This window comes from Fonsecaea erecta (assembly GCF_001651985.1).
Source record: "Fonsecaea erecta strain CBS 125763 chromosome Unknown Scaff5, whole genome shotgun sequence".
NCBI lineage: Eukaryota > Fungi > Ascomycota > Eurotiomycetes > Chaetothyriales > Herpotrichiellaceae > Fonsecaea > Fonsecaea erecta.
Window position 1 is genome coordinate 1743890 of NW_017387248.1, and position 13790 is coordinate 1757679.

Here is a 13790-nt window from a genome sequence, read left to right on the forward strand (position 1 = left end):
TATATCGACTGGCGTTGGCGTCGAGGTCGGTCGACGAAAGCATTACTGGCTTTTTTCCTTGGTTGGTGACGTATGGCCATGTCCCGTGGCTGCTGGCTGCTGCGTCGGATAGCGTTGGTGTGTGGTGTGATGTGGTGTTTTCACGACAAGGAGTCTATCACGGTCGTCGTGACGCGCGATAAATCACTTCGGTGACGCTTTAAATAAACGAAAAAATGGTATCTGTATTATCTCCTAGACAACATATGTACTATGTGTACATGCCCCGTCAGGGATACCTTGGCTACGAAGGCGAGATCAAAGACCTCCCTCCTTCTCCCTCTCTCTCTTTCCCCCCCCTTTAACTGCGTACAGATAGGCACAGTAAGTAGTGGTATGTGCTGTGTACCATGTATGCACGCACGCACGCATAGACTCACTCAGCCACCAGAGGGGGAAACTGCGGCGACTATCAGCTGAGGCTCACTACACGTCGGTCGGTGGACATTGCATTGTGGTGGTGGTTTGTTCTCGAGTATTCTCCACACAAGGAAAACAGTGGAGAGGGAAAGGGAACAAGGCCTTATTATCATGATGACTTGTTTGATGACATGTCTTCGTACGTACGTATCCCAGTTGTCCCTGTACCAATGGTATATATATGTGTGGTTGGTTGGTGGTAGTTATCGTTCATCCAAGCAAGATGGAAAAGAAAAGAAAAGTCCCAGTAACCGCCCCCAAACAAGGGGGGAATGACCATCAATCCCATAATGGATCAAAAGATGTCCTCGTCCGCCTTGTTGCCCATGTGCTCGTCGTCCTCGCCGTGGTGGTCCTCTAGTCCAAGCTCGCCCATCTCGTCACCCAGCAACTCCAGCTCGACCTCCTCGCCCACCCAGCCTTCGAATTCCTCCAGGCCCTTCTGGACGTGGACCTTGAACCGGATGACATCTTCCAGGAGCTTCTCGATGCCACCGTGCAGTTCCTCGCGGACTCTGGAGCTTTCCTCGCGCATCCCCTCGTACGCCAATTGCACCTCCAGCTCACGCTGCTCTAGCTCCAACACCCCCTTTTCCAGCCCTTCTCGCATCCGGCTGAGTTCCTTCTCCAGTTTTTCGATTGCCGAAGTCTGCTGTGTATGCGCCGTTTGGCCATTCTCCTTCAAGGTCGAGTATTGCCGGGAAGCTTCCTGCACGCGATAATTGAGATTGTCGATCTCAGTGTTCTTCTCATGCAGCGCCTCTGAGATGTTGTCGAGGAAGTCGCGGGCGTTGAGGTCCGATTCCGCTGCAGCTTTTCGGCGCTCGTTGATCTCTTTCCGGAGCGAGATGAATGCGTTGCGAACTATGCCGCGAAGGTCCAGGTTGAGAAGATGCACGGGCGAATACCCGACATTTTGGTCGGCGAGAAGGCGATCAGATTCGATGGGCGAGGCACGACTTCGGCGTGATTGGGATGTCGAAGAGGAGAAATTCGGCTCTGACAAGTTGAGAGAGAGCTCGTAATCTACGCCTTTCGCGTTGACCGCGGACGAGGGGATGAGGGACATCTGGTAACCCAAAGAATTGTATCGTTTGACGATTGCCTCGAGATCTTCCAGTTTACGGGCTGTCTCAACTTCCTTCTCGAGAACCCTTTTGTTGATCTCATCCAACGCAGCCAGGGCGTCTTCGTGGCTCTTTGCCAGTCTCTCGCGCTCGGTGTTCATTCGATCAATGTCTTGGATATTCAAACCCTGTCGATCGACCGAGTGTTGTAGATTCTGTCGTTCTTGCTCCACGACTTCCAGGTCCGCCTCGACCTTCTGGATTTCGGCGTCGAGGATTTTTATCCTCGAATCGTACTTTTCAATCTTTGCTTGGACATTGGCGTTGTATTCCTCGAACTTTTTCTTGTCGTCTTCCAGGATCTTAAAGTGCTTGTCCAATTTGGCGATGTCGGGCGCATTACGCTCGAACTCATCGATTTGCGCTTGGAGCGCTTCGTGTTCCGCCTCGTAGAGTTGAAGCTCTTCGGCATGTTTGGCATTGATTCGCTCAAACTCGTCCGTCATTGCCTGGATATGTGGTTGTAGGGCGGCTTCTTCACTCTCTTCATCGTCTTCAGGGCCCATCTGCAACCAGTCTTGGTAGGCCCCAAACAAGAATCGGAAGACGATGCGATCGCTGGCGACATCGACACCGGCTTCGGTACACGCATCGTCGTACGCGCCGCGGGTAAAATTGTCCAGCATCTGAGCAAGCTGCATCATCCAGTGCAGCAGACCCAAAAACCGAGGCCAATTCTGGCCACCGACCGCGACCAGGTGTGACTTTGTGATGTCCCTTTCGTAAGGATACCTCAACTGTTTCATGATTGGAGGGACTTCGGTGTCGATGCTCTTCTGGAATTTGTAGCCGGGGTCAATGCGACGGTACAGCCATTGAAACATGAATGTAAAGTCCTTCTGGGTTGGCGACTTGACAGAATTCTGGGTCAACGAATGTTTCATCTCCAATTCAAAGTTGTTCTGCGTCAGATAGTCGAGCAACTCCTGGCTTAGTCGTGCCCTATACGACGAATCTCTCAACGGCCTCGGGTCTTTGGGTGCGCCTGCTGGTGCAGGCGTTTGTGAGAAGAACGACTGGTGCGCACTGGGGCCATGACCAGAGGGGCGAGAAAAGATGCTGCTTCTCCTCTGCAAACCCTGCGACGCCGGTGTTTGGGAGCCGAACAGCTGGTTCGGCGCCAGACTCTGTCGCCCAGTCTGTGTGCTTCCAAAGATATTGTTTGAGACCGACCGCCGAGCCGTCGACATGCCCATATCTGCCAAATTGCCGCCAGACGAGGAGCGATGGAATATGGGTTGCGCAGGGCGCTGGATGCTCTGGTTTATCGACGTCGATCGCACATGAGACGCGGTGTACGGCGCATTTCGCAGTTCGGTGTTCGTCGAGGTGCGCTTGATTGCAGACGCTGGTTGAGGAATGCCTGAGAAGTTTGTGATATTGCCCAAGGTCTCCCTCGGGCGACGTACGCTGAACAAGCCCGTGGGTTGCGACATGGTGGTGGATTGCTTGTGATTGTGGACGTTCGAGTGCGACGCAGGATTCTTACGACGTCCAAGGAGATGGCTTGTTTGGTCTCCTGACTAGACGGCGCAGTCTATGCTGTGGTCGGATTATTGAGAAGTGCTCAGTGGCAGTGATTGTCCGTAGTCTTCGAAGTTTACGCGGTCGATGAACAAGGGCCATAGCGGGTATGTGCGGTACAACAGACCAGACTAGGCTAGCCTTCAACACGCTAAAACGTGATGCCCGTCGCCACAGCGACTGATGACTAAGGCGTGAGAGCAGTCACGTGCCACAGTACCTCGGCTCAACAGAGATTAGAGCACGAATTGAAGATGGCTGGACCGCAGCATTTCCTCCATCTATCGAGCGTCTTCTGTCAGCTGCGATTCTCTCTTCCACGCCATCGTCCTGCCCGTGGGCATCTGTGCAAGGTCGACTTTGCATGAACTAGTTTGAGGGGACAACAGCTCGCCGACAATGGCCCCCCGCGAAGACCTCGTTGCATCGGCGGTAACCTTCCTCCAGGACCCATCCGTCGCGTCTGCTCCCCTCGAGAAGCGGATCGAGTTCCTCAAATCCAAGAACCTCACCCAAGAAGAGATCTCTGTATCCCTTGCTCGTGCTGGCGGTGATCCGGCTGCCAGTCCAACTCCGTCGCCGCAAAATGCACCCTATTACCCTCCTCCAAATGCCTACAACGTCCGAGGTCCTCCAGGTCCCAGTTATCCCTACCCATACAACCCGTATGGAGACTGGAAACCTCCACCGCCGGAGCCCCCCAAACGAGATTGGAGAGACTGGTTCATCATGGCCACTGTTGTCGGTGGCGCAAGTTACGGCGTATACGTGCTTGCTCAGAGATACATCAAACCGTTAATATCGCCACCCACGCCCCCGCAACTCGAACAGGATAAAGCCGCCATCGACGAGCAATTCAACAGGGCATTTGCGCTGCTCGATACGTTATCTTCTGACACGGCTGCGCTGAAACAGGCCGAAGAAGCCCGAACCCAGAGGTTGGATACCGCTATCACAGACATCGAAGAAATTGTCGCAGAGCTGAAGGCAGCGAATCAGAAGCGAGAAGACGATGCGCGACGGATGGAAGCAGAAATCAAGACCATGAAGGATAGTCTGCCTCGCTCTATCGACAATGTGCGAGATGCCAGCGAGAGACAATTGAAAGAATTGAGCACCGAGTTGAGCAGTCTGAAAGTCCTAATGGGAAACCGCATGGGCAGCGGTTCTGGAGTCTTTTCCATCCCACGCACGCAGCCGGCGACCCTGCCAGGCTCAACGCCGGCCACCACGTCCAATACCGCGGCAGCGACCCCTTCGGTTGAGAATGCCCCTGCTGGTAGTGGCGTGAATGCTCCAAGGCCGGCACCGGCGTCCACAAATTCAACACCACAACTTCCTACCTCGAACCCAATTCCATCCGCGACATCTTTCGGCAGGCCAGCAACTGGCAATAAAGCTTCCATCCCGGCCTGGCAGATGGCGGCAGCACTCAAGGCGGCAAATAATCCTAGCCCAGCGGCGGCGACTCACGGGGCTAACGTACCGGTGGCTAATGGCGCGTCTTCGGGATCATCTTCTCAGCAGCAGCAGCAGCCTGACGGGGCAGAGGCCGTCGCGGCTCTTAATGCAAGTTAGATACCCATACTCGAAGGAAATCAGAAAAGTGTTGTCCTTTTTCAACTTCTTCATGTTCACGGAGCATCTCCCCCTCCGAACCGCTGCCGTGCAATCTCCTTGAAAATACTCATAGTCTTCTCTTCCTTTTCTCTAACCGCCTGTAACTTGATCTCGCGCTCAGCACGTCTGGCCCTGAGTATCTCCTCTCTCCGAAGTTCCCTCTCGTTTTTCTTTCTCTCCTGCTCCTTGTGCATCTTCTTGAGGTCTGCCAGACCGTCCTCATCCCCCATGAGCTCGGAGTCAACGACATCCACGTCGCCGGCTGCTTCCTTTGACGCTGCAAAGGAGCGGTTCGCCTCAGCGCGCTCGCGTTTCTTCTCCAGTTGGCGCTCGCGGCTCCCCGGTTCGGCGCGCGGGACGAGTTCGTCGAGGCGCTCTTTCTGGATTTTGCGATCGAGATGACGCTCGTGGCGTAGTTCTTCCGCATGCTGCCTCCGGCTTGCGTGGGCCTCTTCAAGGGCATGCTCATCGCGTGCACGAAGGTCGTCGAGGGAAGGGATGGAGGCGCCTTGACTTCGAGACACGAGGGAGTCGTCATGTTGCGCTCGGGTCGCAAGGGATGAGGGAAGGGGAGGGCCGAAGTCTACCTCCTCTTGTTCGCTGTCATCGTCGGCCTGGGCCAGCGGTCCAGAACCAGACGTCCTCGTTTGATCTGGTCTTGCACTCGTCCTCCGATTTGGGGGAGGTGAGGCTTGGTCCTGGGCTCTCGCCTTTTCCAACGTCGTCGGATCATACCAGCCCTGCGCGAGCTCTCCACGATTCCTGCCATGTTAGCCCTGCGTATTTACCACGAATTGCGTCTCCTCCACAACCAGCGCCAGCAGAAGGCCAACGCAGAATCTTCAGAGTCTGTTCTTACCATTTCCCCAGGAAACTCTTCCATCGGCCCCTCACCTCCGTGTCGTCCAGCTCCTCGAGGTCGATTTGTTTCTGAATGTCCAGATACAGAGCGAATAAGGGACGGTAGGCGAAGAGGTCACGCCGTGAAAGCTCTCGCGCCCCGTATGGCAGTGGCTTGGGCGTCGTGGGAGGCTTCTTGGTGTGCTGCTGGCGGTGGGACGGTTCATCCGACCGGGAACGGTGGGAAGGTCGACGGTCATGATGGTAGGGGGAGCGGGAGCGAGACCGAGACCGAGGACCGTGGCGGTGGTGGCGGCGGTGGTGGTGGTGTTCTGGCATTATATCTGCACTGTTCTTGTCGTGGCCCGTGAGAAAATGGTTCGGTTCGGTTCCGTTCGAAAACAGAATTCCTGGGGAAATGACATCGTCGCTGCGTGGTCTTTGCCCTCGCGCCACCCAAAGTCACGCCGGTTGAAATCACTCGGCACGCAATCGGAGACAATAACTAGAGATTCTGGAAGGGACATTCTATCTGCCTGCCTACAATGGCACTCATCATCAGTCTCAACATTCAGTGTATCATAGTCGACTCTCACAAAAAGCTACACTCTTTTTCTCTTCTTCTATGCGTCCTGAAGACACGCATGGCGAACCATGGTCAATTGCACCGAACTCCAGCAAGTTTCTTTGCTCCTATGGCAATGGACGGAGCGATCGAGGGCCTAGAATCTATTATGAGCTGCCTTTTATCTGTCTTCCTTGATTTATGCGCTTCAGTTGGTGTCTGTTACTGCCCACTCTCCATTGGCAGTATGCAAGTCACTTGTTAAAGCGGCGTAATATTAGCCAAGCTTGACCGATTCCGACTCGAATTTTTGTCGGGCTCATCTCTTTGTAGATAATCCTTCTCCCATAGATTTCTTGCATTTGCATTGTAGACCTGATATCTGGTGATAGACTTACCTTCAACATGCATATTCTTGTAGGCCACCCCAAGATCCTGGTTGGAAGGAGATTGCTGACTCCTTACCCAGGTCGTTAATGACGACGGTCCTCCGTCGAATCAATCATCGCCATACGTCCATTCTCTGGTGACGGCCCTTCAAGATGCTGGGCATTTGGTGTCAGTGGTTTTGCCTCACGTCCAGAGATCCTGGATAGGAAAAGCACACATGGTTGGTCACACTTTGACTCCGACGTACTACCGCCCTGGCTCCGTGTTGAAGGACGACGGCATCACCTCGGACCGACCATTTAACGATGGCGGAGAGGAGTGGATCTTGGTAGACGGCACACCAGCCAGCTGCGTCCAGATCGGGCTTCATCATTTGTTCAAGGACAGAGGTCCAATCGACCTTGTAGTTAGCGGTCCCAATTATGGTCGCAACACTACTGCTGTCTTTGCTCTGTCCAGCGGAACCATTGGTGGCGCAATGGAAGGCGCAATGAGTGGTGTGAAAAGTATTGCCTTGTCTTATGCTTTCGACTCGAGGGAGCACGATCTCGAGGTTATCTCAGCGGCTTCGAGGCTGAGCACTCGCCTGATGGAAAAGCTGACCAAAGATTGGCCGAACGACGTGCATCTGTACAGTATCAACGTCCCTCTGCGGAAAGGGGTCGAGGACAGAACAATTGTCTATGCTGAAATGATACAAAACCGATGGCTTAGCGGCAGCTCCTTCACGGAATTGGCCGAGGAGGAAGACAACGAGAACCCAAACGTGGAGGAGCAGATAATTCGTGAAGGTGGTGAAGCTGACGGAAACAACAACAACAACAACCGCGTGACAAGGAGAGCTCATCGCAGATTCAAGTGGTCCCCGAACTTTGCCGACGTCCGGCAGGCGGTCAACGATGCTGGCAAGGGAGACGGTTGGGAGGTGCTCCAAGGTAACATCACGTAAGTTTCCCGAGGACGACGGTGACAGGGGTCGCACATTGACAATGATAGGGTCACTCCACTGATCGCGAATTTCTGGCACTTACCTCACTACACCGGCGAAATCAAGCTGTGAGTAAGTTCACCTTGGATGGAGTTCGCGGCAGAACTTGGAACCAGTTGCTAATCGACGTCTGCACAGAGATGATGCTCGTTCAAGCTCAATAGCATACAATATAGAACCGAATTCTCCGCCCGTATACGCGCTCATTGATTACCCGGATACCTATGTGCAACCTCTCATTTTGGCTGCCCTTGAGCAGTTAGCTCCTTTGCCTCTCAGGCGCATTTCTAACATGAGTGACTTGCCAAACCCTGCAGACCGCGTCTTACAATTCACTGCGTACGAGAAGATTGACTTCGAGCATGCCATGCAGCACTCACAAACCTGTCTTGTTTGCTCCTATGTCATTCGAAAAGCGTTGATCCGCAAGCACTATCTGTCCAATACAGTGTCTACCTGGCTCGTCAAACACCCGAGTAGCATCCTGGCAAAGCATTTCAAGCCGTGTGTGCATTTCGAACTCGACTACGCAGAATTCCTGGATGAGGCACTGGTGGATGCATGGGACCTGAACGAAAGCTTGGCGCAGAATGAGATGCAAGAGTTCGGCGGACAAAAACAATGGTGGATATTGAAGCCCGGCATGAGTGATGGTGGCAACGGCATCAGGCTATTCTCAACTAGCGCCGAACTTCAAGCCATCTTCGAGGAATGGGAGAAAGACGCGCCCGATGCGGACGCCGAGAGTTCGAACGAAGAGGACGAGTCTTCTGGTGACCCAGGGAGCAAACAAGGCGAATCTGCTGATGGTAACGCAATGACATCTCAACTGAGGCATTTCATCGCTCAACCCTATATCGACCCCCCTTTACTGCTCGAATCCTATGGGGGTCGAAAGTTTCACATCCGGGCCTACGTGTTGGCGGCTGGAGCTCTGAAGGTGTATGTGTACAAGGAGATGCTGGCTCTTTTCGCAGCCAAAGGCTACCAGTCACCCGCTTCTGCCGCAGATCTCGAGATACTCGACCTAGCACAACATCTAACAAATACCTGCTTTCAAGATGAGGCGACCAAAAGCTCCTCTGTCTATCGGTTCTGGGATCTCGAATCTACTGGGATGTGCGCAAACTGGAAGGACACCATATTCCAACAAATCTGCGACATAACTGGTGAGGTGTTCGAGGCGGCAGCTCGTGAACAGATGATCCACTTCCAAGCGGTACCGAACGCTTTTGAAATCTTTGGTGTGGACTTCCTGGTCGACCAGGATTGTAACGTGTGGCTGCTGGAACTAAATGCCTATCCTGACTTCAAGCAGACAGGGCAGGATCTCCAGGACGCTGTGGTCGGTGGGCTTTTCCAAGCAGTCACCAGGGTTGCAATCGCGCCATTCTTTGGTCTCTCTGAGTCTGGAGCGGTACAGATGCCCCTAGTAAGATCGATCAATCTCGGCCGATGCTGAGAGGACTCTGCTGCGTCAAGATCAAGCGACTTGCATCCAGTCTATCGATTGTTCGTATGGCCATTGATCAGCAACTCTATCGGCCCTTCTTCGATCATGTCGTGCAACGTGGAGGTACAGCTGCAAAGAGGCCAGAGGGGTACAAAGTACTTCGGACGCAGCGGAACACACAGTCTTCCTGCAGCAGACCTTTTCCACCTGGTCTAATGCGTTGTTGTTTGTCTACAGACACCTGATCATTTACCGATCGCCAATCACTGCTGGTGACGGGCTCCCGGGACTCTACCACTAGTTCGTCTTACGGTATTAGTTGGTGGATTCTGATTGAACAATTCCCTTCCCATCTGCCTCCAGCCGAGGAACGCAAATGGAGCGAAACCGCAAGGCACGCTAAGGTGGTGAGATGGTCCGGGGGTGCAACACGAGTCTCAGACTCCCTTTCTTATTGAGGTTACGCGGCGAGCCGTGAGTGCAGACCTGACACCAACCCGCTACCATTCGATGGTAGTCCTGAAGAACGCCTCTGTTCCGTACCAGCCGTGCCCATCCAGGTTGTATGAACCTCCCTTAGTATTCTGATATGCCAAAAGAGACACATTGGCGCCCGCGAAGTCGTGCTACCAGGCAGCGAGCCAAAATGAGTCAAACTCGACCAGATTCCAATCACGATTCACTTCACCTTCTCCTACATTCTCCTTAATCAGCTGCTCATGCAGTTGTAAACAACGAGTCTCAACATGGCTTCGACCTTCTTTTTCAGGCCGGTGGCTCCTGCTGCGTGGATGGAGCAGCGCCTCAAGCTTTTCCAAAGACTCAAGAGCTCGACTCACGCTCCAGGACATCTCACCATCATCTCTGTTCGCCCATAGTCTCCTTCGGTGCTAAGCCAACACTCCTCTTGCTTTCGGCAGTCTGTTTTGCGGTATCGAACAAAAGTATATGTATGCTCGATCAGGTCCAGCCTACTAGCCTTGGTCCAGGCAGCCATCCCTTCTCGAACTAACGCTTCACCGACACTTCTTAGCATCCGAGTATCCCTCTTACTCTACTACATGACTGCGAACCTCACTACTCGCGAAACAGCAAACATGCTATCCTACGCACTACATGGAAGCCCTTTCATTTTGAGGGTGTTTCAAGTCCTTACCATTGTCGCGTCCTCAACCTTCTTCGCCGTTGCCACGATCGCCAGCTCCTTCTCCGGAGCCAAAGAACCGAAAGAAGGAAACCTGCGCAAGTTTCAAATCAGCTTAGCTTGTATCGCCGCCTCACTGTCTTCGGCGGAAGCGGTGATTGACTTGAAGAGATCTGACACCTACCAAATCTCTGACCCGGACGCAGTCTACGCGCTCTTCCTCACTTTGATCTGGCTCGTACTCTTACTTAATCTCATCGGGACTCCCACCATCACATCATATCCTCATCTTGGAACTTGGTCGGTCCTTCTTGTCTGCCAAGGCACGGTCTTTGCACTCTCGCTCCCTGGCACATCATCTAAGGACAAGCAGCTATTCGCACGGTCTCTGCTTCAAGGGCTCCAACTAGCAGTTGAGATCGGACTTATCGGAGACGGCCTCCTTCTTTGGTTCGTACATCAAAAGAAAAACATAGCAAATGAGGACGAAACGCGACCGCTGTTGGACAACGAATCATCTCCAAGCAGCTCGGACTTGAACAATGAGGCTCGAGAAAACGAGGAAGCAGACAGACTGCGCGTTCGAAACAGACCGCTCTGGCAGTACCTCGCATCTTTCAAGCTCTTTGTGCCATACATGTATCCAAGGTCTTCGAAACTGCGGCTTTACTTTGGTGGAATGTGCATCACCAGTGTTTTGACCAGGATTGTCACAATAGCTCTTCCCCTCAGTCTCGGCATTGTTGTCAACGGTCTTGGAGAAATGATCCCTTGGAAGACAATTGCTCTGTACGTGCTGCTCACACTCATGTTGTCGCATGCAGGCTTCCCACTCTTTGAAACCTGGCTATCTTGGCGGGTAAGCACCGACCTGGTAGTGGCCTTACAGCGACACTGTTACAGTCACATCATGAATCTTTCCGCCGACTTCCACGATTCTAAGAGATCTTCGATCATCTGGCAGACGATGCATCAGGGCCAAGATGTGATTGACTTGCTTCATGACACTTTGTTTCGATTCTTGCCCACAATCATCGACTTGACTTCGGCAATCGTCGTCCTCACCTGTCTCTTCGGGCTTTACATGACCTTCATCATTGCAACAATGGTTGTTCTGTTCTATTGGATGACCTTCAAGGCACTCGGTAGAAAGAGGGCCATGCGACGGTCTTGGCTTGATGCGTACCACGAGCAGTACTATCAGATGAGCGAGTCTACGCTAAATTGGTCCACAGTATGCCAATTCGGACGCATTCCCTATGAGATTCAGAAGTATAGCGAGAAAGGCGACATTACGCGGAACAGAATGCTCCTTTGGTGGTTCTATGAGTTTTGGACTCGGGGCTTGCGCCATCTGGTCCCGTGCATCAGCTTTGTGTCCGCGTGCAGTGTGGCCGCCTTGCAGATCGCACATGGTCAGCGTAAAATTGGTGACTTTGTGGTCTTGATCACGTACTGGGCACAACTCACCGGACCCCTATCAACTTTGGCAGGTGAATTGTCAAGGGTAGCTGAAAAGCTAGTCAACGCTGAGAAGCTGGTGGCAATACTAGAAAAGCAGCCACGCATTCAAGACTTACCAGATGCTCAATCTTTCGTGTTCTTGGGGGGTGCCGTCCAATTCGAGAATGTTTCTTTCTCTTATGATGGCAAACGACAAGTGATCAAAGGCATTACCTTCCGGGCGGCCCCTGGTAAGACTATTGCTTTAGTTGGACAGACGGGAGGAGGAAAGAGCACCATCTTGAAACTCCTTTTCCGGTTCTACGACCCTGACCAGGGCCGCGTCTTGATCGATGGTCAGGACATCAGACACATCAAGATGGAAACCTTTCGCAAACACATTGCCATGGTTCCTCAGAATCCTGTCGTATTCAACATGTCAGTGTTGGAAAACATCAAATATCCCGATATTGATTGTACGGACGAAGAGGTTATTGGAGCTTGTAAGTCAGCAGCTCTACACGAAAAAATCATGTCGTTTACGAATGGCTATCAAGAAAAGGTGGGCGAGCGCGGCACCAAACTCTCGGGTGGTGAGCTTCAGCGGCTTGCAATTGCACGAGCGATCCTCAAAAAGGGCAATCTTTTGCTCCTGGATGAAGCTACTAGCAGTGTCGACAGCATCACGGAGAAGAAGATCCAGAGTAGTATCCGCCAACTATGTGCAGGAAAGACGGCGTTTGTGATTGCGCACCGTCTGTCTACCGTCATTCATGCCGATCATATACTCGTGATTGAAGATGGCCAGATTACCGAGTCGGGCACACATGACACTTTGATCAAGCAAAATGGTCCTTACAGTGAGCTCTGGCACAGCCAACTGCGTCTCCAGGCGGAGGAGGGCGAATTGAGATACCGGTCTCGCTCTCCACAAAAGAAGGATACACTGGTCTTGATCAATGATATTGATGCCGGTGAGCACGAGAGTCGACTGCTAATCAAGGATACGAGCAGAGGAATCAAGGAAGAGGACGCAGAGCGCAAAGATCCGGAGTCCACCAGCGACACGTCGTGCATCCGAGAACAGCAGCATCGAAGTCATCAAGCATCTCATCATGCTGTAGACTCACGAGATAGGACGAACGCCAAAGCCCTTGCACATATGATGGGGAGGATATTGTCGCGCTCAAAGTCGCCAGGGAAAAGCGGATCGTCCGAGTCAGGTCTGAACCCCGACGCTCGAACGTTCAGGCCTCGACGACTCCAGGATGCCAACCAGGGTATAAGTTTCTCAGTTGGGCAGCCCAGGGTTGCCTCTGGAAATCATCTGGGCAATCCCGTTGGCGGATTCTCAGCCCCGGCCAGACCCCAGACGATCTTTTCCAACCAGGAAAACAATATTAAGTGGTCTGCCGTGAAAGTTCCCCGGGATTCACCTGGCGTCGTTCTGGAACCGGAGTCACCCTTTCTTTTTCCTCTGAAGCGAAAGTGGGCAGGACAAGGTCGCGAGGCTTTAGATAGTAGCGGGGAACACTCTGCCGATAGCACAGGAGAAATTCATGTCGGGAGCCCCGAGCTCAAGAGTGATCAACCAGAAGTGGAGGGGTCAAGAGCTCTGCCGGGAAACGCTCGCCGACGGTTGACTGCAAGCGAGCCCTCTCCACACAGCATCGACATCGAGGAAGAGTCGGACGACTCATCAGCAGACTCGAATGTTCTGCAGTCGGCGAGGTACTCGAGGCTGCCACAGCCATCATGCCGGAGAAGTTTGTCAGCTATCGAAAAAAGGGCGGGACAGTCTAATGAAGGGGAAGTGATATATGTCAAGGGGACTGGAGCACCAGCCAACACAGGATCGACGAGCTCAGCTATTCCCACGCCAACACCGCACCTAAGGGTGCCTGCCAACTCCCCTGCATAGGAGATTCACGGCGCCTACGTTATATCTTGTTGAACGCTTTGCGAATGCATTCCTTAGACTTCTGAACGACCATCGAGGACGCTGACAAGGGTCACGAAGATGAGGAGGCATTCGATAGCCAGTCTTGCATCATGCAGCATGAGGTATTTTCTGGGTCTTTACCAAGAACGCGGTGGCTTCATGGCAATGGATATTTCTTCTCATAGCAAACATCAACCCTGGGCAGAGCAGGCAGCAATCCGGCTATTCTGGTGCACATCCACTTGGTTCGACGCCCTTTGGCATCTGGCGGTGTCTCTGTAAGCCTCGGGTATTT

The 13790-nt window shown here is 52.9% G+C and overlaps 5 protein-coding genes across 5 annotated transcripts; 3 read left to right on the top strand and 2 right to left on the bottom strand.

The window, feature by feature from the left end:
* Window positions 1-754: 754 nt before the first annotated feature.
* Window positions 755-3022, bottom strand: AYL99_06694 (hypothetical protein; the record flags this gene model as incomplete). The annotated part of the gene is made up of 1 exon (XM_018838203.1): window positions 755-3022. One exon carries the CDS (start codon window positions 3020-3022, stop codon window positions 755-757), a length of 2268 nt encoding a protein of 755 aa, XP_018692763.1.
* Window positions 3023-3509: 487 nt separating this feature from the next.
* On the top strand, window positions 3510-4688 carry AYL99_06695 (hypothetical protein; the record flags this gene model as incomplete). The annotated part of the gene is made up of 1 exon (XM_018838204.1): window positions 3510-4688. One exon carries the CDS (start codon window positions 3510-3512, stop codon window positions 4686-4688), a length of 1179 nt encoding a protein of 392 aa, XP_018692764.1.
* Window positions 4689-4744: 56 nt separating this feature from the next.
* On the bottom strand, window positions 4745-5909 carry AYL99_06696 (hypothetical protein; the record flags this gene model as incomplete). Its single annotated transcript, XM_018838205.1, has 2 exons — window positions 4745-5492; window positions 5590-5909. 2 exons carry the CDS (start codon window positions 5907-5909, stop codon window positions 4745-4747), a joined length of 1068 nt encoding a protein of 355 aa, XP_018692765.1.
* A 631-nt stretch (window positions 5910-6540) lies between these two features.
* On the top strand, window positions 6541-8975 carry AYL99_06697 (5'/3'-nucleotidase SurE; the record flags this gene model as incomplete). The annotated part of the gene is made up of 4 exons (XM_018838206.1): window positions 6541-6552; window positions 6605-7470; window positions 7522-7581; window positions 7652-8975. 4 exons carry the CDS (start codon window positions 6541-6543, stop codon window positions 8973-8975), a joined length of 2262 nt encoding a protein of 753 aa, XP_018692766.1.
* A 1088-nt stretch (window positions 8976-10063) lies between these two features.
* Window positions 10064-13474, top strand: AYL99_06698 (hypothetical protein; the record flags this gene model as incomplete). Its single annotated transcript, XM_018838207.1, has 1 exon — window positions 10064-13474. One exon carries the CDS (start codon window positions 10064-10066, stop codon window positions 13472-13474), a length of 3411 nt encoding a protein of 1136 aa, XP_018692767.1.
* Between the last annotated feature and the right edge of the window lie 316 nt (window positions 13475-13790).